This window comes from Pituophis catenifer, unplaced genomic scaffold, assembly GCF_029215685.1.
Source record: "Pituophis catenifer annectens isolate HBS135680 unplaced genomic scaffold, rPitCat1.0.hap2 SCAF_4, whole genome shotgun sequence".
NCBI lineage: Eukaryota > Metazoa > Chordata > Lepidosauria > Squamata > Colubridae > Pituophis > Pituophis catenifer.
In genome coordinates, this window is record NW_027256884.1 from 23,073,772 (window position 1) to 23,097,865 (window position 24,094).

At 43.1% G+C, this 24,094-nt stretch overlaps 1 protein-coding gene across 1 annotated transcript in view; it reads left to right on the forward strand.

Annotated features, from left to right (window-relative positions):
* The first annotated feature begins 20,843 nt into the window (after positions 1 to 20,843).
* Positions 20,844 to 24,094, forward strand: part of GPC6 (glypican 6) — a 943,187-nt gene continuing 939,936 nt past the window's right edge. The window contains exon 1 of the mRNA XM_070943027.1: positions 20,844 to 21,006. Within this exon, the coding sequence (XP_070799128.1) occupies positions 20,844 to 21,006 (163 nt within the window). The remainder of the gene's footprint in view (positions 21,007 to 24,094) is intronic.

Consider the following 24,094-nt stretch of genomic DNA (forward strand, 5'->3'; position numbering starts at 1 on the left):
GTTTGGGAAGGGCAGAAACGGGCCTGTTTCAGGCCTCCAGAGGGCCTCCAGAGCCTCTGGAGGCCATTTTTGCCCTCCCAGTGGCTTGAGGAAAGCCTCCAGAGCCTAGGGAGGGCAAAAATGCCTCCCCCCCACACCATGGTGCAGGAGGCCACTAGGCCACGCCCACCATGGCCATGCCCACCCAGCAACCAGGCAGAGAACCCCTTGCTAAAATTTTTGAAGCCCATCCCTGCTCTTACCTCTATGGAGAAAATGTTTCAAAGAGCAAGTTGTGTAAGAGAGAAATCACACCACCCAGCTCCATCAGGTTTCAAGGATGGAACCTGGAGCAAGGCCACCCTCTCAGATAGGCAGTGATAACGACTTATGACATTACTTTTACTTTACTTTACTTTTATTTGATTTGTATACCACCCTACTCCCGAAGGACTCAGGGTGGTGAACAGCCAACAATAAAATACATACATACAAAATTTAAAAAGCAGAAATAAAATCGGATTAAATAGTTTGGCCCAGACAGATTAAAACCCCTTTAAAACATTAAAGGCTTTTTAGCCTTGAATTGCACTTACTAGTAATCAGTACTTCCTAGGGTGCAGAGGTGCTACATCACTATATTCTAAAACTACAGCTACAGCTTCTAAGTGATCTTCAGAGCCACCCCATATACAGCACACTGCACATTACAATTTGCACTTCATGTTGCATACTGAAATATCCAAACACGAATTGTACTAAGGAGTAAGGAGTCCCAGTTCAGGAAAGGACATACCATTACAGAACTAAGTCATTCTGGCACATGCTGATACCTGCTTTTTAAACAGAAGATTTAAATCCACAAAGACCTTCAGTTTGGACACTAGTTCTACCTCATTCAGAACTAAAGGTGGAGACTCCATGGTTCCTGGAAAACCATCAACACACAGCATCTTAATCTTTTTCAGGGTTGAGTTTATGTCTCTTCCTCCCAATCCATCCACAACAGCCTTCATACACTGGGATAAGACCTTGACAAAATTCACTTGATCAAACTAGGATACACTCAGGGGTGGGATTCTACCAGTTTGGACAGGTTCAGGTGAATCGGTAGCTCTGACGATCAGCTGGGAGCAAACTGGTTCACCCTGACAATCAGATGGGCCCACCCGCCTGCCGACGCTATTTTCCTACCTTTATCTTCTCAGCTGGTTTGCGTTGCAGAGCAGATTGCCATGCCTCAGCTGTGTTTTTCCTCTGAAGAAACACGGAAGATTTCTTCAAAATGCGCACACACACGCAGCATGCTTCAGACGCGCAATCACAGAACCAGTTGTTAAACCGGGAGGATCCCACCACTGGGTACACTCCGTTCTGCAGAACCACTACTAGACTCAAGGATGCATTTACCACCACACGGAGCCAACAACATATCACTTTCAGAATCTAATGTTCAGATGTTTGGGTTAGTAGTACCAATTATTCATTTTCTTACAAGATCAAATGCTCTTTCCAGATAAACAACAAGAGCCTCGGTAAAATTGAAGTGACCCCTCCAGTCTGAGTTTAACTCTGAGTGGATCCAACTGGCTGACACAATAAATTTCTAGATTCCTAAATTCATCCCTCCCCAAGAGACGGTCACCTTCATCAAGCTGACTTGTAGATAAAATAAAAGTAGTAAAGAAAACATTTTTTTTTACCATGAGATTTTTTTCCCCCTCCTGCAGACAAATGCAGGTCTACAACATAGTATTTTTAAGATGTGCTATTTAATTCCATCTCCAGCTATAAAAGAGGGAACTGATGAAATTTAGCTTTTATTGCTGGTGGAAAGGGGTTCCTGATGCCATTAGCAGTAGAAACACAGATGTTTTTTTTACTATTTTACTTGCAGGAAAGGAGAAGCTTCTGGCTTCTACTTTCCATTCAACCAACTGCACCACTGCCCACAATCCAAGAGTAGGTGGTGATTTGATGCCCAGCTAGCTGCACTAACTGTTGTGGCTGGGTGCTCCTAATGTAATGGCTTCTGAGACCACAATGGTGCAGATTGATTTCTTGCTGTTTGCAACTTAGCACAACTTAGTGGATGCTTTGTTAATATAGTCTTTAGTTGGATAAGCACTTATTGGAAATAAAAAGGAGAAGGGAAGCTATCGGAAAGGAGATAACGTAAAATAAATGTTTGCAAGGAAATATATTAACACGTATCCAACATATTCCTGAGGTTGGTGCTTGAGTAAAAGAAAATAAAGATTGGCTGCTGGTATAAAAGCTTAGGTTAATTTAAGTCTGGCTATAGCTAAGAGCCTGTTGTGCGTTCTCCTTGATTATTGAAGCAAGGAAGGGGACAACCTGAATTACACAGGTCAGAGAGAATTGAACTCAGAGAGAAAGAAGTGATTTAAGTCCCAGGTCTAACCAATAGGAAGCATGCTCTGCAGAGGCAGGCCAACTAAGTCTTTTAGACAAGGAAAGGAGACATCAAGTACAGAGTCTGTCTCCTAATCATCCCTACATCACTTGCTCCTACAAGTTTTATTGGGGTAGAAAACTGGTACAGCTCAAAGTGAATTTCAACAGGCAGAAGAGGAACAGATGCTGCATCAGACCAAAGCTAATCAGGCACATGGGCCATTCTGATCACACCAACATAAAATCTATCTCTTTCCATTCTTCTCGTTAGAATTCTAGTGTTTTATCACTTTTGCCGTTCTTTTGATCTAGGGTTTTCCCTGAATATACAAAGAATCCTTGACAAATATGAAACATAGAAAGGTTATGTCAAATGCTGTGAGAGTTTAGAAGAGTAATTGGGATTATTATTTGCTAGGGTTTATTTATTGAGAGAAGTTTTCAGGAGAACAGGAAAAGCTCTGTCCTTGGAATAAAATAAAAATGATTTGTTAATTTATACCATTCTTTGCCTCTTCCTTCTTCTGGTTTATAGAAGAGAAAAAGAAAAGAAGAAAATGTACTGAAATTTTATTATGCAAGAACTTAAGGTGAATAGATCATTTATTTGAAGCTGTGGCTTACATATTACATACAGAACAAAAGAAAGAATGAAAAGCAATACGTAGTTTGTAACACTAAGACTATTCAAAACACAAGCACACACACACACACATAACATTATATATATAATACATTCACAAATACATACACACACGTATGTGTGTCTATAATACATGCATAGTTTTACTGCCCTTTTGTCATTGAGAAGATCACCTCAACCCACGTTTCTCCTCAATTTATGATGTAGGATTACATAGTAAAGCCATGCCAGGATCAAGCTAGAATTAGATTCTAGATAGGGGTTCACATGATGGAATGTTTCTCTATGCCTACTAAATAATAAATAACCCTTGTTAGATGTAGAGCAGAGCTAAAGCATAAGAAAAAGAGAAGTAAGGGAGAAAGAAGGTGTGTATCTTCATACATTAAGGAGAGAAGGTTGACAAATAGTTTTGTGTCAGTTGAGTATGAAATGCTGGCTGGGGAATTCTGGGGGCTGAAGTCCAGACTTATAAAAGTTGCCAAGATTAAGGAACACTGGTGTAGAGGAATTTAGTTCTACCCTTGAGAATGAAATGGGAAGACACAATGAAAGTAGGGAAACTAGAAAACATGAGAAATACAGAACGGCCCCACCTTAAACTTTAAAAGGAGGAAGTGAAAATTTTGGATAAAATTTCAAGTTTCTATTAATATATCCTATACCTATAAATATACGAATATCTATTCTCATGGTATATGTTTCTTAATCTCACCTACCATTAAGGATTGGTCTCTCCCTCCCTCCCTCCCTCCCTCCCTCCCTCCCTCCTTCTCCCTCTCTGTCTAAAGAAGAAACTTTGCATGCCCAATAAGCAATTTTTTACTAATTGCTGCTATTATTTGCCAGCTTTAAGCAGGCAAAATGGAAGAAATGGGTCAAAGTAGAGGCAACATCAAAAAAGGTTAGTTAGTGATAGGAGTAATTCCTGTGCTATGCTTTAAGACATACATGCAAATATTCTTTAATAGAATATTTTTGAATAGATTGACTTCACTACATGGAAATGTTTTTTTATAGCTGGTTGCTTTTTCTAGGATCAGTTAACTCAAGTCTTCCTAACCTTTTAGGAATAATGGGCATCTTTAGCGTTTGGAGAAAATGTTGTGCAAAATTATTGCTTGGGCAGGCTTTGGAAAACAACTTTCATCATTGGTTATACAGTAAGTACAGACCTACTAGAATACTCCTAGCCAGATTGGTGTGTGTGTGTGTGTGTGTGTGTGTGTGTTTGTGTGTGTTTGTGTGTGTGTGTGTGTGTGTGAGAGAGAGAGAGAGAGAGAGAGAGAGAGAGAGAAGGAGAGAGAGTATGTGTGTTTGAGAGAGAGGGAGGGAGAGGAAGGGAGAGAGAGAAAGAGAGAGGGGGAGAGGGAGAGGGAGAGAAAGAGGAAGAGGGAGAGAGGGAGAGAGAGTGTGTGAGAGAGAGAGAGAGGGAGAGAGAGGGAGAGAGGGAGAGAGAAAAAGGGAGAGAGAGGGAGAGAGGGAGGGAGAGAGGGAGTGTGTGTGTGTGAGAGAGAGAGAGGGAGGGGGAGAGAGAGGGGGAGAGGGAGAGGGAGAGAGGGAGAGAGAGGATGAGAGGGAGAGGGAGAGAGGGAGAGGGAGAGAGTGTGTAAGAGAGAGAGAGGGAGAGTGTGAGAGAGAGGGAGAGAGAGGGAGGGAGATAGAGAGGGAGAGAGAGGGAGGGATAGAAAGAGGGAGGATGCAGGAGAGGGAGAGAGGGAGAGAGGGAGGGAGGGAGAGAGAAAGAGAGAGAGGGAGGAAGAGAGGGAGGGAGAGGGAGAGAGAGAGGGAGAGGGAGAGAGGGAGAGAGAGAGGATGCAGGAGAGGGAGAGAGAGGGAGCGAGAGAGGGAGCGAGGGAGAAGGAGAGGGAGAGAGAAAGAGAGAGAGATGTAGTAATGTTTCTGTAGGCTGCCTAACGTGGACAATTGTTCCTTTCTGGTCTGACTTGAGTAGTTGAATTTAGGAATTACAGTGGAACCTGGAACAGCCCGTAGCTTCTTTTTTGCACCATAAAATATTTCTTGGTCTATCCTGCTATTTCCTTAAATTTTTGTCCTAGTTCATTTTAATCAGATTTCTTGGTTTACATTTTACATCATCTTGGTCTGGCTTAATGTGAGGTAGATGACTTGCTGCTTCCTAGTTTTTTCTGTCGTTCTGGTTCCCTGCACGGAACAGATGATGCCATTTTATGGGTGACAATAAAGGATTAGATTGCTCCTCAGTTTTCAGAGCAAAGAAAACACCTGAGCATCAATTCTCCTCTTTTTCCCCATCAGTTCTTTTTCACATTGATGGAATACTTATCTTCTGAACTATTCTTCTTTTTAATGCTATTTTGAAAATGGAGCAAGTTCAATTTATTGTAAAACATATGAAAATAAAGCAATCTGGGTAGGCCCCGACAAACAGAAGCAAATGGAAGAAACAAGAAAATGATGTTTTTTACTGGAAAATCATTGACTATAATTTCCATTTTAGTTTGCACCTAGCACACTCCCAGTCAATTTCATTTCAGAGTAGACTAAGCTCTTATGCCACTCAGTTCAATAACAAAAATAAAGATAGCTTGATGTTTATTTGTAAAAAACAACAGAAACAACAAAAATATTTAACTGTCCAAATGGGATATAAGATGTGAACAAGAACCAATGATTTATATTGTCTACACCAGGCGTGAAATGATACCAGTTTGCTCAGGTTCGGGCAAACCGGTAGTGATAAAAACTACCAGTTTGGATGAACCGGTAGTTAACTACCGGTTCAGTTGAATCAGTAGTTTAAAAAAGCTACTGGTTCCTTTGAACTGGTATTTCTGACGATCAGCTGTGCAGCGGGGTTTAGCTTTGCAAAAAAGCAGGATTTCCTGCTTTCTAGCAAAGCTAAATCCCGCTGCACAGCTGATCCCCCCCTCGCTATTCTACTTACCTTCCCAAGTCTTCTTTTGGAACGTACTGCACATGCGCACACGCACAGCATGCACCAAAAGGAGGCTTAGGAAGGTAAGTAGAACAGCGGGGGGGGGGGGAATCAGCTGTGCAGCAGGATTTAGCTTTGCTAGAAAGCAGGATTTCCCCCTCGCTTCTACTTACCTTCCCAAACAGTGGTGGGTTTCAATTTTTTTTTACTACTGGTTTTGTGGGTGTGGCTTGGTGGGCATGGCTTGGTGGGTGTAGCAAGCGAAGGATACTACAAAATCCCCATTTCCTCCTGATCAGCTGGGATTTGGGAGGCAGAGAATAGATGGAGGCGGGGCCAGTCAGAATTTTTACTACCGGTTCTCCGAACTACTCAAAATTTCCGCTACCGGTTCTCCAGAACTGGTCAGAACCTGCTGAAACCCACTTCTGTTCCCAAGCCTCCTTTTGGTGTGCACTGCGCAGCACACATTTGGCGCGTGGTGCGCATGCACAGCCAGCGAACCGGTAGCACACTGGTTTGGATTTCACCACTGGTCTACACATATTTCATGTAAGTATGTTGAAAGGTACAGAACTTTTCAGAGCCACTGGAAACAATCCTTTGGGTAGGGAGCACAGACAATCCTAAAGGATTTTAATATTTTATACATAACGGCAGGAGAATAGAAATCGGAAATGGGAAAGACTGTGATCCCGGCATTATTTTGTACCATACAGGGACATCCCATTGTTTTAATATGCTCTTGTAAACAAATATAGACTAGAGTTTATTGACTAGAAGTTAGAAATTTTAAAAAAAATATCCACAAATTAAAAGTTCTGCAAATTGTTTTATTGCCATATGTGTTTTACTATAGTATTGGATTCTTATTATTACCTCTGCTACTACTCACTGATTTATATGACCTGGATAGTGTTTGTAGAAAGGAATTATAAAGTTACAAATGCTATATAAATTGCATATCTCTCTCCCCAAGCAAGCATTTAATTTCTCCAAAGTAAATATGTCCTCAAATGTTCCAACTGAGGAACACCACTAACAGGAAAGAAAAAAAATGGGAAGGGAACATTTCAGCATACTTTCAATATCACGGACATACACACACTCAACATGTAGTCAATGGAACTGCATCTACATGGAGGGAAGTATGCAGTGGAGTACCCCAGGGCTCAGTTTTAGGCCCAGTGCATCTTCATCAATGACTTGGACGATGGGATAGATGGGGAACTCATCAAATTTGCAGATGACACCAAGCTGGCAGGAATAACCAACACTCAAGAAGATAGGCTCAAGATACAGAAGGATCTTGACAGACTTGAACATTGGGCGCTATATAACAAAATGAAATTCAACAGTGAAAAAAAGCAAAGTTCTACATTTAGGGAAGAAAAACAAAATGCACAGGTACTGTATATGTGGTACCTTGCTCAATAGTAATAACTGTGAGAGGGATCTTGGAGTCCTAATGGACAACTATTTAGATATGAGCCAGCAGTGTGCAGCAGCTGCCAAAAAAGCCAACACAGTTCTGGGCTGCATAAAGAGAGGGATAGAATCAAGATCACGTGAAGTGTTAATAACACTTTATAATGCCTTGGTAAGGCCACACTTGGAATATTGCATTCAGTTTTGGTCACCACAATGTAAAAAAGATGTTGAGACTCTAGAAAGAGTGCAGAGAAGAGCAACAAAATAATTAGGGGACTGGAGGCTCAAACATATGAAGAACGGTTGCAGGAACTGGGTATGTCTAGTTTGATGAAAAGAAAGACTAGGAGTGACATGATAGCAGTGTTCCAATATCTCAGGGGCTGCCACAAAGAAGAGGGAGTCAAAGCTATTCTTTAAACCTGAGGGTAGAACAAGAAGCAATGGGTGGAAACTAATCAAGGAGAGAAGCAATTTAGAACTAAGGAGAAATTTCCTGACAGTTAGAACAATTAATAAGTGGAACAACTTGCCTGCAGAAGTTGTGAATGCTCCAACACTGGAAGTTTTTAAGATGTTGGATAACCATTTGTCTGAAGTCGTGTAGGGTTTCCTGCCTGGGCAGGGGGTTGGACTAGAAGACCTCCAAGGTCCCTTCCAACTCTGCTATTCTATTCTATTCTATTCTATTCTATTCTATTCTATTCTATTCTATTCTATTCTATTCTAATTCAAACAAGCACCATTTGCTAAGCTGATGGTCAGGAATGTCCTATCTTAACTTTTCTTCATTTTATGCTGGTGAATATACCTTGGTTCATTTCCAGGATAAAATTTCCAGCACTCTAAACGGCTTGTTTCAATCACTCCAATAAGAATTTTGAACTCTGTTTTGTAAAAACGTCTGTTTCAGCCTAGAAATATAGCTTGCACCATTGCAGCATTCTTGTTTGAGCTCCAGACAACTGTTTTGAATTTGAAATGCTTTGTTTGTCCTTCATTCGCACAACATGCCCATCTGAAATATGGTTGGGCTATTACTCACAACCAGACAGCATGATTATAAAGCGGTGTATTATGCACACCCAAGCAATTGGGTTAATTAATAAATCATGATTCAATTAACTATGGATTATCCTGCGTGAATAACGACTGTTTCAATTCCTTACCCTTTGGGTCATTTTCTGTTCACCTCAAACGCAAAGCAGGTAGCAGCAATTGCAAGGAATAGATTGTATATTTATTTAACTTTCTGAGAGAAGAGGGGGAGGAAGTGACATCACAGGCAATGAAATTATGAGACTCACAATGTCACATGGAAGATTCAGCCGAAGTTTTTGGAGTGCCCCTTTCAATTCTGCCCATTTCCCCTCCCCCATTTTTTTTTATAAAAAGTCAGTACATTTGCTTCATTTTGTCAGCCTGTTTATTGTTATTCAGTACTAAAATATAACATTTAACATATGTTTCCAATATCCCAACATACGAATATTCATATCCATACCATTTTCACTAAACATCCCACTTTTCTCAGAGATTTTACATATCTCTCCGTAATAAATACTGTATTTTTTAAAACTGTAGAAATGCTTCTAGCATACTTGTTTTTTGTACATAATTTTCCCTAAGGTAGTGCCTTTTTGAATTCACCTTTCCCCAAACTAAAGATGATTATGGAGGATTGAAGTCAAAGTATTCTGACCGCCAGGTTTTATTCTTGAAGTTTATTGATATTAGAAGACACCACTCCCACTGTGAAAAAGCCTCTTCCAGTAATGTCAACATGCCATGTTGCAAAGCTGGACTGCTTCCAACAAGATGCTTTGATCTTGAAACATTTTCTACATCTCTAACAAAAGTCTACTTTTTGGGCTCTTATTTTGGGTGGGAGACGGGTTTGATGCACATTTCTATTTGCTGCTGCTAACATAAGCCATTTAATTAGAGGGAGAGAGGCAGAGAGGCATTATTAGTGGATCACCCCAATTCACTCTCTCCACTGAATCCTGTGGCAGATTTATTTTATGTTCAGGCACACAGATTTATTTGATCGATGATCAGAACAATAAAAAATAGCATCATAAAAAAACCAATTTAAAACTGTATGTAAAATTCTAATGACATTGCATGTAACATAACTCACCCGGGCAAAAAATATTTATTCTTCATTAAGCACAGATCTAATTCAGTAATAATTTGTTTTGTGTGCTTTAATATCCGTGACAAAAAAAAAAAAATTAGCTATATTATTATATGTAATGCTAGGTTTGTTGCCTGATAAGAGAAAGGCTTCTCTAATTCACCTGGCAAATGTTCCAGCAAGGGAAGTAAGAGATTGATAGTTGCGTTGATAATATGAGCAGTATATAACACCACATCTTGAGTGGCTTCTGTTCAGATTCTGTTGGATCTGAATTGCAGGAACAAATTATTGTGGAAAAAGGAATTTGGGCTAATCTACTCAGGGGTGGGCTTCAAAAATTTTTAGCAAGGGCAGTGGTGGGTTCCTCCCGGTTTGGTCCGGTTTGGCCGAGCCAGTAGCGGTGACGATATGATGTCACCGAACCGGTTCTCCCCCCCCCCCACCCTCCCACCCACCCACCCCCTCCTGAGTCCCAGCTGATGACTAGAGGGAAAAAAACTGTTTAAAACACTTGCCCCGGGGCTTCAAAGGGCCGTCCTACAGCTGATCAGTGTTAAAAGCAAACAAATGAGTCGGGTCGTAAGTGCAAGGACCTTCCAGAAATGACTCTGACCAGCTAGCCACGCCCACCTAGTCACATGACCTTCAAGCCACACCCACAAAATAAGCCACGCCCACAGAACCGGTAGTAAAAAAAATTAGAACCCACCCCTGAGCAAGGGGTTCTCTGCCTGGTTGCTGGGTGGGCGTGGCCTAGTCAGCCTCATGCACCACGGAAGGGGGGAAGTGTTTTTGCCCTCCCCTGGCTCCGGAGGCTTTCCTTGAGCTTCTGAGAGGGCAAAAATGGCCTCTCCAGGCTCCGGAGGCGCTCTGGAGGCCGGAAATGGCCAGTTTCCAGCCTTCCCAAACTTCTGGTAGGCCTGTTTTTCGCCTTCCCCGAGTCTCTGCACGCACCCTACACTTATCTGAATCCAAAACAGGCCATGAGGGGACTCCTGGGAGGGGAGGGGTGGTGGGATTTGGGGGTTCTCCGAACTGCACAGAATCCTAGCTAGAGGTTCTCCCAAACCCCTGCGAATCCCCAGCAGCCCACCCCTGAATCTACCACTGAGAACTGTTTTAAGTAGAACATCACGGCTGGCTCAGGAACACTCTTGAGTAGGAGCTAGGTATGTCTAGCCTGTCAAAGAGAAGAATAGAGTGGAGTGGGGGAGACATGATGACTGTCTTGCAATATTTGAGGGGCTTTCCCAGAGAAGGCTTATTCTCCAAAGCACCTGAGGGCAGGACAAGAAGCAATGGATGGAAGATCATTAAAGACAGCTCCAACCTAGAAGTAAGGAGAAATTTCCTGACAGTGAGAACAATTAATCAATGGAACAGCTTGCCTCCCACAGTTGTGGGTCTCCAACACTGGAGGTTTTTAAGAGTAGTGTGGACAACCATTTGACCCGGATGCCTTGAAAGGGGTTTGGACTAGAAGATCTTTGAGGTCCCTTTCAACCCTATGATTCTATGTTTTAAGTGTGATTAAAGAGCCTTGGTAGTACAGTGGTCTAAAGCACCCTGTTATTAAGACCAGCTGCCTGCAATTACTGCAGGTTCGAATCTCACCAGGCTCAAGGTTGACTCAGCCTTCCATCCTTTCTAAGGTAGGTAAATTTGTCTTTTGTTGAATATCAAATAATTTGTTCTTAAACAAATTTGTTGACCATAATTTGTTTATGGTCTAAGGCAGGGGTGTCAAACTCGCATCGTCACGGCGTTGTTATATGATGTATCGTGACTTTTGTCCACTTTGCTAAACTAGGCATGGGCGTGCCCAGCTGTTAGGATATGGTTTGAGCCTAACAAGTTGTCCAGGCAATATATTTGTTCTGTGACTTTAACATGGATATGTATTGTGTGACTTTAAAGTTTTACTGCTGATTCATTGTAATGCTGAGTCATGCTGTAATTAGATAATCACTGGTTGTAAACGTATTAAAGTAAGGTACTGTAAAGTATTCAGTTGATGATATGATAAGCTACCAAAGTGTGTGGAATTGCATTGTGCTACCATCGTTGGATGGATCTGCTACCATCGTGGTTTGTGAACCAGAGTGAGCTTGTTATTCTAATCAACTACTGTTTGTGTGGTAAGAAGAGTTTTTGTATCACTGGACTGATTTAACTGTCAAAGACTTGGATTGATTTAAAGACTATGAGATTGTTTTTTCACTATAAAGTAAACTTTTGATAAACCAGTTTGCACATCTCTTATTCATTGCTCTCAGCAACGTTTCTCTGTGCTCTACACTCTGCTGGTTGGTAACACAACAACAATATCCTTAACACCAGCGAATGATGCATCCAGCCTGCGGGCCGCGAGTTTGACACCCCTGGTCTAAGGACAATAGCTGGCTGGATAAGAAAATTAGGTTTACTCAAGTTGAGCCATAAAAAACAGTGGAATCCATATATAGATGGATGGATGGATGGATGGATGGATGGATGGATGGATGGGTGGGTGGGTGGGTGGATGGGTGGATGGATGGATGGATAGATAGATAGATAGATAGATAGATAGATAGATAGATAGAGATAGACACAGATAGGTATAGATAGATATAGATAAATAGAGATAGATAGAGAAAGATAGAGATAGATAGAGATATATAAAGATCGATCAATCAATCGAGAGAGAGAGAGAGAGATTGATAGATATATATCTATATCTATATCTATATCTATATCTATATCTATATCTATAGAGATATAGAGATTGATCAAATCAAGAGAGAGAGAGAGACACACACACACACATCATACATACATACATACACATACATACATTTGAGTTCCTAATTAGGAGTAACAATGTCTTGGCTTTTACTTTCAAAGATCCTCCTTCCAGCATTACTGATGCATTTCATACTCATTTAGTACATGGAAAATTGCTTGTTGGAACCTATTTTGGATAGTTTCTGTTCCTAGACCAAGAAGCAGACAGGAAGGAAAGGAAAGAATATTACACAGGGGCTCACAGCTCCTACCTTGATAATATATTCTTCCTTGAAATACTTAAGGATGCATAAAGACAAATATGTTGTCTCAGTCATTACTACAAACAGACAGTCGTACTTCTCTCTCTCTCTCTCTCTCTCCCTCTCTCTCTCTCTCTCTCATTTTTTTCCAATTTATACCCAGAAGCTTTAAGAAGTAGACAAAAAAGAAAGAAGAAAGAAAGAAAGAAAGAAGAAAGAAAGAAAGAAAGAAAGAAAGAAAGAAAGAAAGAAAGAAAGAAAGAAAGAAAGAAAGAAAGAAAGAAACTACAATTTGGTAAAAATAATTTGTAACTGCTTTGTACAATTTATGCAGTTGTTATTAGCAATATTTTTTTAAAAAAATAATAAGAACAACAGCGGATATTCTTTTTCTTTCAGCCAGCCAAAAAATCCAGACAATATGAAAATAACTAGACCTTCTGCTTTGCAATGTCTTTTTTGTTTCTCCTCCTTCTAGCTCTGAAGCTGTAAGTTGGCGTGTGCAGAGAACCAGGAAAAATGTCCAGCACAGGTGCTGGTCAACACTTGGACTGTTCCTCCTCCTTCTAATGTATCTTTCTTTGGCCAAGAGACAACATGCCAATTCAAGTCTCTTCTTGCCCAAAGCTTTGCAGAACTGTTGGTGCTGGCTGGCCTTTTGCACTCTAAGAATCCTTATTTCACATATGAGCCTGGCTATTTTCTTTTTAGCTGTGGGCTCCTACAATGAGACTGAGTGCTTCCAGATGCCTTGGCATATATTTGATCACAACTCAGAGTTACTTAGCACAAGCTCATCAGGGTTCCAACTACTCCTTCTTTTTAATCACAGAAAATTGGATTTCCAATTAATAAGCTTGATGGGGCACAGAGTGACTTCAATAAACATACCAAGGAGACTTTGAGCAGTCTGTGGTAGTTTCTCTTTCAGTTTGTATGGGAACCGTACAGTGGTGGGATAATTATTTTTTTTACTACCGGTTCTGTGGGCATGGCTTGGTGGGTGTGTCAGGGGAAGGATACTGTAAAATCTCCATTCCCTCCCCACTCCAGGGGAAGGTTACTGCAAAATCCCCATTTCCTCCTGATCAGCTGGGACTCGGGAGGCAGAAAATAGATGGGGGTGGGGCCAGTCAGAGGTGGTATTTACCGGTTCTCTGAACTACTCAAAATTTCCACTACCAGTTCTCCAGAACTGGTCAGAACCTGTTGAATACCACCTCTGGTACCGTAATATGCTGAACCAGAGATTCTGGTGCTGTGAAGGCTAGACATGCCTTTGAAGCTCTAGTATCTGTGACTAGGGCTTTTTCACTGAAAAAGAAATTTGCTAAAAGTGAGGTCATAATATGGTGCTATTCTTCGGAAGGAGAGCAAAAGTGTGCGAGCACGATCCAAATCTGTCTCAAATGTTGGAAATAATCAAAATAGTCTAAACCATTTGATTTAAGTTTTTTATTCAGTTCGAAACATTTGATGTTGCCCAGGCATTCATGTCAATTTGGAAAATCAGATCAATTCAGAAAAAGTGCCTCTGCCAGTACACAAAAAACTTATACATCTGCTAAATCAGTCCAGATCTTTCTAAATCAATTCAGAAGGGTGATTTGGAGATTCAGTTCAGAAAGCCAATTGGATTAGGAAATTAGATTGAACTGCTGTTGAATCAAATCTTTGAACCGAAGTCACACAGCCCTATTTTCCAGAGGGCACATTAAATCTCTCTATCCATACCACATCACAATTCGACAGTAGCCCCCTTATCACTGCCCTTTTAATAAGTTAATATTACTTTTCAATGCTTTCTTTGGTGATAACCGTGTTTCCCCCAAAAATAAGCCCGGGTCTTATATTAATTTTTGCTCCAAAAGACACATTAGGGGTTATTTTCTGGTTAGGTCTTATTTTTGGGGATATGCAGTACTAAATGCATCCATCTGGCTGACAATCTTAACTGGGGCTTATTTTGGGGGTAGGGCTTATATTATGAGCATTCTGAAAAATCATGCTAGGACTTATTTTCCAGTTGGGTCCTATTTTTGGGGAAACAGGGTAACAGGGCAGTCTGTAATGATCTGGGGAGCCCTATATGTCCCTAGCCACTTAGGCAACAAAACGATGTTACTTCCTGCATTGTGCTTATGCGCAGCTTAGGAAGAATGGCAAATTTTCTGAGCAAAGAGGGAATCCATCCTCTCTCCTCCTTAGTCCTTCCACCAACAGGAGTTCTGTTTCATTGATCCATGTTGATGATATAGTGCCACATATGATTTACTCTACAATCCTGTAATACCACCTCTGTCATTACAATTAGGATAATGCAGTGAAGGAGAAAATAGAAGCAGAGGAATAGAGATACAGAAGGAGGAAAAGGTAAAGACTCATGATTATAACTTTGCTGAAGCAACTACCTTGGCTCTCTACCATTTCATGGCTTTGGTTTTGACCCAGAAGGACCAGAACCTCTGACAGATGCCTTCAACATTGCAGAGTAACAGAGTTGGAAGGGAAGTTGGAGGTCTTCTAGTTAAATCCTCTGCTCAAGCAGGGGACCATATACCATTCTGGAGAAATGACTGTCCAATCTCTTCTTAAAAACCTCCAGTGATGGAGCACCCTACAACTTCTGTAGGCAAGTCATTTCATTGACTTGCCTACATTTCTCCTTAGTTCTAGGTTCGATCTGTCCTTCATAGGTTTCCATCCATCACTTCTTGTCCTGTCCTCAGGTGCTTTGAAGAATAGGTTGGCCCCATTCTCTATGACAGTCCCTCAAATATTGGAAGACTATCATGTCAACCCCTAGTCCTTCTCTTTGTAAGACTAGACTTACCCAGTTCCTGCAACCATTCATTATGCTTTAGCCTCCAACTCCAATCATCTATGTTGCTCTTCCCTGTGTTGTTGTTTCTAGATCTCAACATCTTTTTTTATACTATGGTGACCAAAACTGGATGCAATATTTCAAGTGCAATCCTTTACCAACACTTTACAAACCAGTACTAGCACTTCATGATACTATTGGTATCCCTCTGTTAATGCAGCCTAGGATTTCTCTCCATGTAGATACAGTTACATTGAGAACTATATGTTGTGTGAAGTTGACCTACCAGTTATGAATCCATCTGGTGGTGATGTTGCTTATCCCACATTTTTCTAGGCTGTGGTCTACTTTGACAAATGCCTTACTGAAGTCCAAGTATACTCTGTCCACAGTATTCCTTTGGTCCACTAATGCACGATGGTCAGTTTGTCAAAGGCAATAAGGTTTGTCTGGCATGATCTGTTTTTGACAAACCCATATTTGCTTCTAGTAATAGTTTTGCTTGTTTCGAGATGTTTGAAGAGCTGTTGCTTGATTATCTTTTCCAGGATCTTTTCGGATATTGATATCAGGCTGATTGGTCTGTAGTTTCCTGAATCTATTTTTGCAGACTTGGTTCATCACTTTGTCCCTGGTCAAATGCCAAGTACTCACTGAATATCATTTTTCCCTATCTCTCTGGAGAGAACCTTCACTGTACCTGGACTCTGGAATGCTCTTCCTATTATAGGTTATGTACAGTGGTGAAATCCAAACTTTTTTTTTACTACCGATTCTGTGGGCGTGGCTTGGTGGGTGTGGCATGGCTTGGTGGGCGTGGCTTGGTGGGCATGGCAGGGGAAGGATACTGCAAAATCTCCATTCCCACCCCACTCCAGGGGAAGGATATTGCAAAATCTCCATTCCCACCCCACTCTGGGGCCAGCTATAGGTGGTATTTCCCGGTTCTTCAAACTACTCAAAAGTTCCACTAGCAGTTCTTCAGAACCTGTCAGAACTTGCTGGATTTCACCCCTGGGTAAGTATGATGATGTTTTAGGGTCTCCAAGTGATGACACCTTGCTTTCCTATGAGTACTAGATCAATGGCCTTGGGGAGTTTATTTCCTTTTAAAAAGATAGTTTTCCTCCATCTTTTAAATGCATATGCTTTTTTGCTGAATTAATTAAGGTAAGTTAATAATTGGATAGTAAACTGCTTCGAAAGGGGAGTGTAGGACTAAATTAAATGATAAACACTAACTTAAATAATCCACCAGAAATAAATAAAAACACCTGAAGGGAGTTTGGGGAGATATTCAGGTTAATTAGAAATGTTGCATTTGTTCATATTTTATTTCTTTGTCCTCTTCCCCCATGACAGTCCCATTTTTTTTTTTTGCAAATTAATGTATCCAAATACATTCTGCTCAAAATAGCCAAATAGAGCCTTGCATGATGACTTACACGCCAGCAGTAGACATTTCATTTTGTCCATGTCATAAGGAAAAGCAACACCATTAATTTCCAAAGGGTGATTGAAGAAGTGACTCAAGGAAGTGAGCCAAGTTACGTGCGGTATATAGGTTTGAAGGATGTTGTGGGGGATGCTCATTTCCTGGGGCTACTTTGTTAATTACATATAAGGCAATCGACTGATTAGGAAAAAAAAAAAGTTGACCCCTCTTCCTGTGTTTTTAACTTTAGTCACTATGCTGAAATAAATTACTGTATTCCAACATACGCATAAGCATCATTAGATACCACTTAACCTCTGAAAATTAAGTCAGTGTCTTAATTTGGGGGGGAGCAGAATTGTGGGGGGAAGAAATGGGGTCCTATTTATAGCCATCCTTAGCTTTGCTTCCGCTTCTGTTCCTTTTCTTTAAACTTCAGTACCCACTCCTACAGAAAAGATGGAGGAGATTTGATATAGATCTTGTATTATTTTGTATGGTGGTAAATCAATAAGGACAGTTTCTCTTGCTTAATTTTACTGTGCCAGCCGCTATTAAAGGCACAAAAGAAGGAAAAGAAGGACGGCAGCCTTGATTCCTTCAGTCTTTCTTTTAAGGGGAGAGAAGCCAAAATCTTAACATGAATCAGGCATTAGTCAAAGAAAGCCTCCCACCTACAAAAATTCAATCTGTCTTGCAATGGGAGCACGGTTCTAAGAATATAGAGGTGAAGGCAGGTATTTTTTTCTCTCTAATATTCTTTAATGAGGTATTGCTTTCATTCAGGCTCCCTTTTTCTTTCAGGTAAATATCATAGCTTAAAAAGGCACCCTTCCATTAGCATTCTCTTTCTTTTTATCAGAAATGGGATAGCTGACTATCATTGCTTACCTGTATTCTAATTTCAAATCTGAAATTAGAATGATCAGATCTGAAGTGTGGGCATTTCAGCCACAGGGCGGCAGCAAAAAGCTACACAATACTCAGGCTCTTTGCTGCCCTCTAATGTTTGGGTGAAGGTTTGCACCTTAAATCTGGTAGCCCAAGCAACAGTTCCATCAGCAGCTGAAAGGAGGCTGCGGGGGTGAGAGGATGGGGGAATCAATCAACCCTGAGACCTGGGATCCTTTCTGTCCCCACCCAAAAGGCAAACCTGAGATCATTGTGTCCTCTTGGTTTTCTTCAGGTATGTGAGGAAGCCCTTAGAAAAGGGAAAATTACAGCTGTCCTTTCTCATTTTTTTAGCCATTCAGCTGGACAGGATCATCCTTCATGACTGTACAAGTGTCTCCTTTCCGTTGAGCTGGACCTCATGGATGTTTCTATTAAGTTTTCTGGACTTCTGTAGAGGAAAATTTGCTCCTGGCTTCTTCTGAGACGTCTTTTGACTTCCAGTGTAGCCGTCAGCCGAAATTACTCACTCCCACAATACTTGGAGAGCCTGCGCTGAAACAGGGTTGGGAATTTCGAAGTAAATGGGAGCTAGTCTCTCTCCTGCTCTGGATGACCCCCAGCCCTTTTTCTTTGCTTATGGGGCATCTCCTCTTGGACAGCACTCTGATGGGGAAGGTATTCTGTTGGATTGGCCACTCAAAGGGGGCTGGGCACTGCCTGGCTTGGTGGGCGTGATGTGGCTTGGTGGACGTGTGGCAGGGGAAGGATACTGCAAAATCCCCATTCCCTCCCCACTCCTGGGGGAAGGATACTGCAAAATCTCCATTCCCGCCCCACTCCTGGGAGGATATTGCAAAATCTCCATTCCCATCCCACTTCTGGGGCCAGCCAGAGCTGGCATTTGCTGGTTTATTTATTTATTAGTTCATTTATATGCCGCCCTCCTCCGAAGACTCAGGGCGGCTTACAAGGCACTTATAGCAATAGCCTTCATTCTTTTGTATATACCTGCTTATTAGGGCTTTTGGCCCCCCATAAGCGGTTTTTTTCTACAAAGTCAGCTTATTGCCCCCACAATCCGGGTCCTCAATTTACCAGCCTCGGAAGGATGGAAGGCTGAGTCAACCTTGAGCCTGGTGAGATTTGAACTCGCACTAATTGCAGGCAGCTGGCAGCTAAGTGCTACATAACAGCACTTAGTCCGCTGCACCACCAAGGCTACTCAAATAAGCGGGCAAGGAGATGCAGCCACGCTGCTTTTTTCTTTTTCCATCACCCTGTTGGGGGGTGGGGGGGTGGGGGGGGGTGGAGGTGGCTCTGCTAGAAGGAGAAAAAAGCGAAGTTGCCCCTCTACTATTCCTAACCCCCCCACCTTTAAAACAAGCCTGGCAGTCTTAAGCCGCCCTTCAAGCATTCCTTCAGGTCCAAGCTGCCCTTTTTTCCCCAGATGGGCCGAATCTGGAAAACACCAGGTTTGAGGTGCCCCGATGACACCCCACCCCCCCAAATCTTTCCAAGGCTAGAGTTGACTTCTTGGCTCTTTGGCCGAAGACAACGTCCAATGTTCATTCCCGGGGAGGGGGGAAGGGTGGGAGAAAGAGACATTCTTTCCAGCTCCGCGTACCGCCCCGCCCCCAACCACCTCGACCCCTCTATTCCATTTGGGGAAGGGGGGGAGAGAGAGAGGGAGGGAGGGAGAGGGAGGGAGAGGGGGGGATGGAGGGGGGAGAGAGAGAGGGAGGGGAGAGGGGAAAGAGAGGGAGAGAGAGAGGGAGGGAGGAAGAGGGAGGGAGAGGGGGAGAGAGGGGGGATGGAGGGGGAGAGAGAGAGGGAGGGACAGGGGAAAGAGAGGGAGAGAGAGAGGCAGGGAGGAAGAGGGAGGGAGAGGGGGGAGAGAGGAGGGAGGGAGAGGGGGAGAGAGGGGGGATGGAGGGGGGAGAGAGAGAGGGAGGGACAGGGGAAAGAGAGGGAGAGAGGGAGGGAGGAAGAGGGAGGGAGAGGGGGAGAGAGGGGGGATGGAGGGGGAGAGAGAGAGGGAGGGAGAGGGGAAAGAGGGAGAGAGAGAGGGAGGGAGGGAGAGGGAGGGAGAGGGGGAGAGAGGGGGGATGGAGGGGGAGAGAGAGAGGGAGGGAGAGGGGAAAGAGAGGGAGAGAGATAGGGAGGGAGGGAGAGGGAGGGAAGGAGAGGGGGAAGATAGGGGGGATGGAGGGGGAGAGGGAGGGAGGGAGAGGGGAGAGAGAGAGAGAAAGAGGGAGGGAGAGGGGGAAGAGAGGGGGGATGGAGGGGGGGGAGGGAGAGAGGGAGGGGAGAGAGAGAGAGAGAGAGAGAGAGAGAATCCGGCCCGGGTTTTCCTTCCCGCCCTTCTTTCTGTAAGCCGGCTCTGCAATTTGGAACACGTTTCGCTCGCGCTGCCGTGTGCGCGTCCGCAGCTTGCTTGGCTGCTCCGGGTAGCCTTGCGCGGCGGCTTCCCTCTGATCTCCAGCGAGGCTCGCTCTTTCTCTCTCTCTCTCTCTCTCTCTTTTTTTTTTTTTTTAAACCCCCCCCCCCTTGATGTCTGCCTCTCACCCGGGCGAAACGCGTCGCGCGCCGCGTCCAGCCAATCCTCGCTTTCCCGCGCGGCGCTTCCTCCCGCTGCCTTCAACCTGAGCGCGGCTTCGCTGCTCCCTCGACCGAGGGCACCCAGGGCGCCGCGCAACCCGGTGGTGGTGGGGGTGTGTGTGTGTGTGTGGAGAGACTTGAACCACCCGCCGGCCGAGGAGCCCCGGGAGGAGTGGGCGAAAGGGAAGCGTGGAAGCGGCTCCTCGTGCCCTGCGGCTCGGGCTCCTTTCCCCGTAGCCGTAGCGGCTGCTCAAAGTTTGCGGGGCTCGCTCGAGGAGGTCTGCGTGGCGCCTAGACACGCGCGGGTGGGGTCTCGGGGAAGGCACTTCGCGCTGGAGGGCTCCGCTCGGCGCCTCTTGGAAGAAGAAGAAGAGGAGGAAGAGGAGGAGGAGGAGAAGAAGAAGAGGAACCGGTCTTGGGGATTTATTTTTTCCAGTGGATTTGGCGTCTCTCCCTGTTTTTGCAAAGCGAGCGGGTCGGGTCTTTTGGGGGCAGCCGGGTTTTTCTCGCGGAAAGAAATTTGGGGAGCACCATGGTGGCCGGGATGGGGGCGCTGCTTTGGGCTCCCCTCGGGCTGTTGCTGTCACTTCGGGCCGGAGCCGCTGACGTGAAAGCGCGGAGCTGCGGCGAGGTGCGGGAGGCGTACAAAACGAAAGGCTTCAGCCTGGTGAACATCCCCTATCAGGAAATCGCAGGTAAGGCACCTGGGGAGGCGGCGCGGACGGGGCGTGGGGCGACACGGATCTTCTCTTTCGGGAGGGGTGGGGGCAGGGTTCCCTTTGGCCTTTGCCCACCTTCTGGGTTGGACTTTTCCCTGGATCTCGCCTTCCTCCCTAGAAAGAGACCAGCGGTGCCTTTGCCCCTCCGAGCCGGGCTCGGGCGCAGTTGAAGCCATGAATTGCTTCATTGTGCAATGAATAGAGAATCCTTTTGAAAATTTCTAAAGCGACTTTCAGGGGATGAACAAATTGGGAGAGGGAAGAGAGAGAGAGAGAGAGAGGGAAGGAGGAGAGGCTTGGCAACAACTTTCTTTCCTTCCTTCTTTCCTTTCCTTCCTTCCTTCCTTCCTTCTTTCTAAAACTAAAACTTGGGGGTGGGGTGGGGAAGTCCCTGCTGGGAAGAAGGAAGGAAAAGAAGGAAGAAAAAAAGGAAGGAAGGAAGGAAAGAAGAAGGAAAGAAGGAAGAAAGGAAGGCAAGAAGGGAGAAGGAAAGAAGGAAGGAAGAAAAGAAGGAAAGGAAGGAAAAGAAGGAAGGAAGGCAGGCAAGAAGGGAAGAAGAAGGGAAGAAGAAAAGAAAGAAAGAAGGAAGGAAAGAAGAAAGAAAGATTTCTTTCGTTCTTCTTTCGTTCTTTCGCCTGCCTGCCTGCCTTCCTGCCTTCCTTTCCGTTCTTCCCTTCTTCCCAACAGGGACCCCCCCCCTCCCCAAAGTTTTTAGTTGGCTTCAAAGAATTCAACAGCTGGAATTCAAGTAGTTGGTCTCTTCTACAATCTTGGATAACGTTGTCCACGAGCCTAGCATTAATCCATAAGCTTCCAGGATACTATGGAAAAATACGAATTAAAATTCTTCAGCTTGAAACTGGAGGAACCTTACAGGGTTTTAACTTTTTAACTGTTCACAACCAGTAACAATTGTCCTTTGCCAGTAGGGTGTGCTCTTTATCATACAGGAGTCCTATTGCCTCTGTTTGGCAAAACACCTGTAAAAGATGCAGTGCTTCCTACACCTGAGAGAGATTGAAAACACCGGAACGTTAGAAAGTAAAACAAAACAGGGTAGATAAGTTATTGTGAAAGGCATGCCTTTAAATTGCATCTTTGCATATGTATGTATGGCCATTGAAATTTCCCTTTTCTTTTTGCACAATTATGGCACAATGTGTGTGGTTTCTTGGCTTGGGCTTCTGTCTTTTTCATCATAAGCCAAGATGCATTCTTCCTATGTATAGGGACAACCTTTAAGCCACCTTGGCAACAAGAAACGATAGGATTTGTAGTCCCGTTATGCTGTAGTAGTCCCATTATGCCTGGGAGCTGTTGTAGTGCTATCATTGTTGTCTCTTCCAGACTTAGTTGAATTAATGCATGACTAAGGGGAAAAAGTTGTATGTGTGAGTGAAAGGGTACTAGAATTAATGGGTGAAACGTGCTGTCCATAATTTTCAAAACTGAATGAAGCCCCTCATTGATATACACCGAGTGTATGCCAGCTCCCAATGAGTCTCCTGTAGAGATAAATAGTGTACTGTAATAATGTTTTTTTTTTTAAAAAAATAGATGTATTAGTCATTTTTAAAGTCCCTTTAAAATAGAAACAAACATATGAAATTAAAATGAGTTTTACCCTTCTACCTTGCCCTGTTCAAGTTTGATCAATTTCATTTGAAGTGGCTTGGCTAAAGTTGTGAACTGGATAGATCACAAAGATAGATAGATAGATAGATAGATAGATAGATAGATAGATAGATAGATAGATAGATAATATATTGCTTACTATTTACAATGGAGCAGGCATTAAAAACGCTCTTCTTGAAGATATAGAGTAGTTTAGGGAAGATTTTTCTTAACATACTTAATTAGTTTTCTTTCTCTTCCTTGTGGTGCTAACATTTTCCAGGGTCTTCTCTAGTTATTTTGTTAAAATATAGAGTAATTGTACCCATATTTGCTGGTGGCCTCTCATAATAAGACGTCTGTACATTTATTGAGATACACTTCCTATTATGAACAATCGAAACAATCCATGCAGTTCTCAGAAAATGTTACAATTATGTGTGGTATACTTGTTCTGTCCTATTCATAACAGGGGAGAAAAATCTCTGTTTTGTGTATTTAGGGTTGCAGACTAATATTGAATTGCACAACTTTTTCTCAAGCAATGGAAGGAAGCTGTAAGATTTTCACAGAAACTGAGGATGTTTCAAAATTGTTGCTTTGTGTATGAGTAGAAACATGGCAGTCATAAATTGTGAGTGAGTGCTGATCTGGTCTGACTTGGCACGTGGAGCTGACTTTCAGGTCGTTGGTTCAGCCTGTAGCTACGTATATAGATTAAAGTCTGGGTTGACATAATATAAAGCTGTAGCTGGCATAAGCTGAAATGGTTGGAGGAATAATTCTTTAGCTTCTTTAAGAATAGTTTGAAACCACATCCTTCCAAGGTTTTTTTTTTTTATATAAACTATTGACTAATTTGTTTATTCAGTTCTTAATTGCATTTTTATCCTTGTAAATTATATCCTTATATGTTGGGTTGCAAAAGAAAGTACTTTGTGGTTGAGTATATCTTCTTGGTCCAAGTCCAACATTTTAATAGTTATAAGGGAGAATGTAAATAGCATTGTATGACGATGGGAGGGAGGCGATGGATTCATTTTTCCTACTCATGAAGTGTTTCACTGTTTCTCTGGAGGTCCAAATAACATCAAAGTATTTCAGACATCTCAGGGGAGTGGAGCTGTGTTTTTCGGTTGCCCTACCCTTTCTAATGAATTTCACATAGATAACCTTCCAATGCAGTGCCCCCCGCCCCCCATAAACCAGGGACCGGTTCCACGGAGAGAGGTTTTTCCATGGACCAGAGTGGGGGGCTTGGTTTCATGTACTGCCTGCATCCCACATATGGGGCTTCGCTTGTTTTTGCGGCCCGGTTTATGTTCTAATATAATCACTTGTGCAGAAATTCAATTGTCTCCCATGCTGCACGTACAACCACTGTTCTGTGGCTCCCTGTCCTGGCTTAGAGTCACAGCATCAGAAAATGTGGTGGTCTGGACCATTTTAG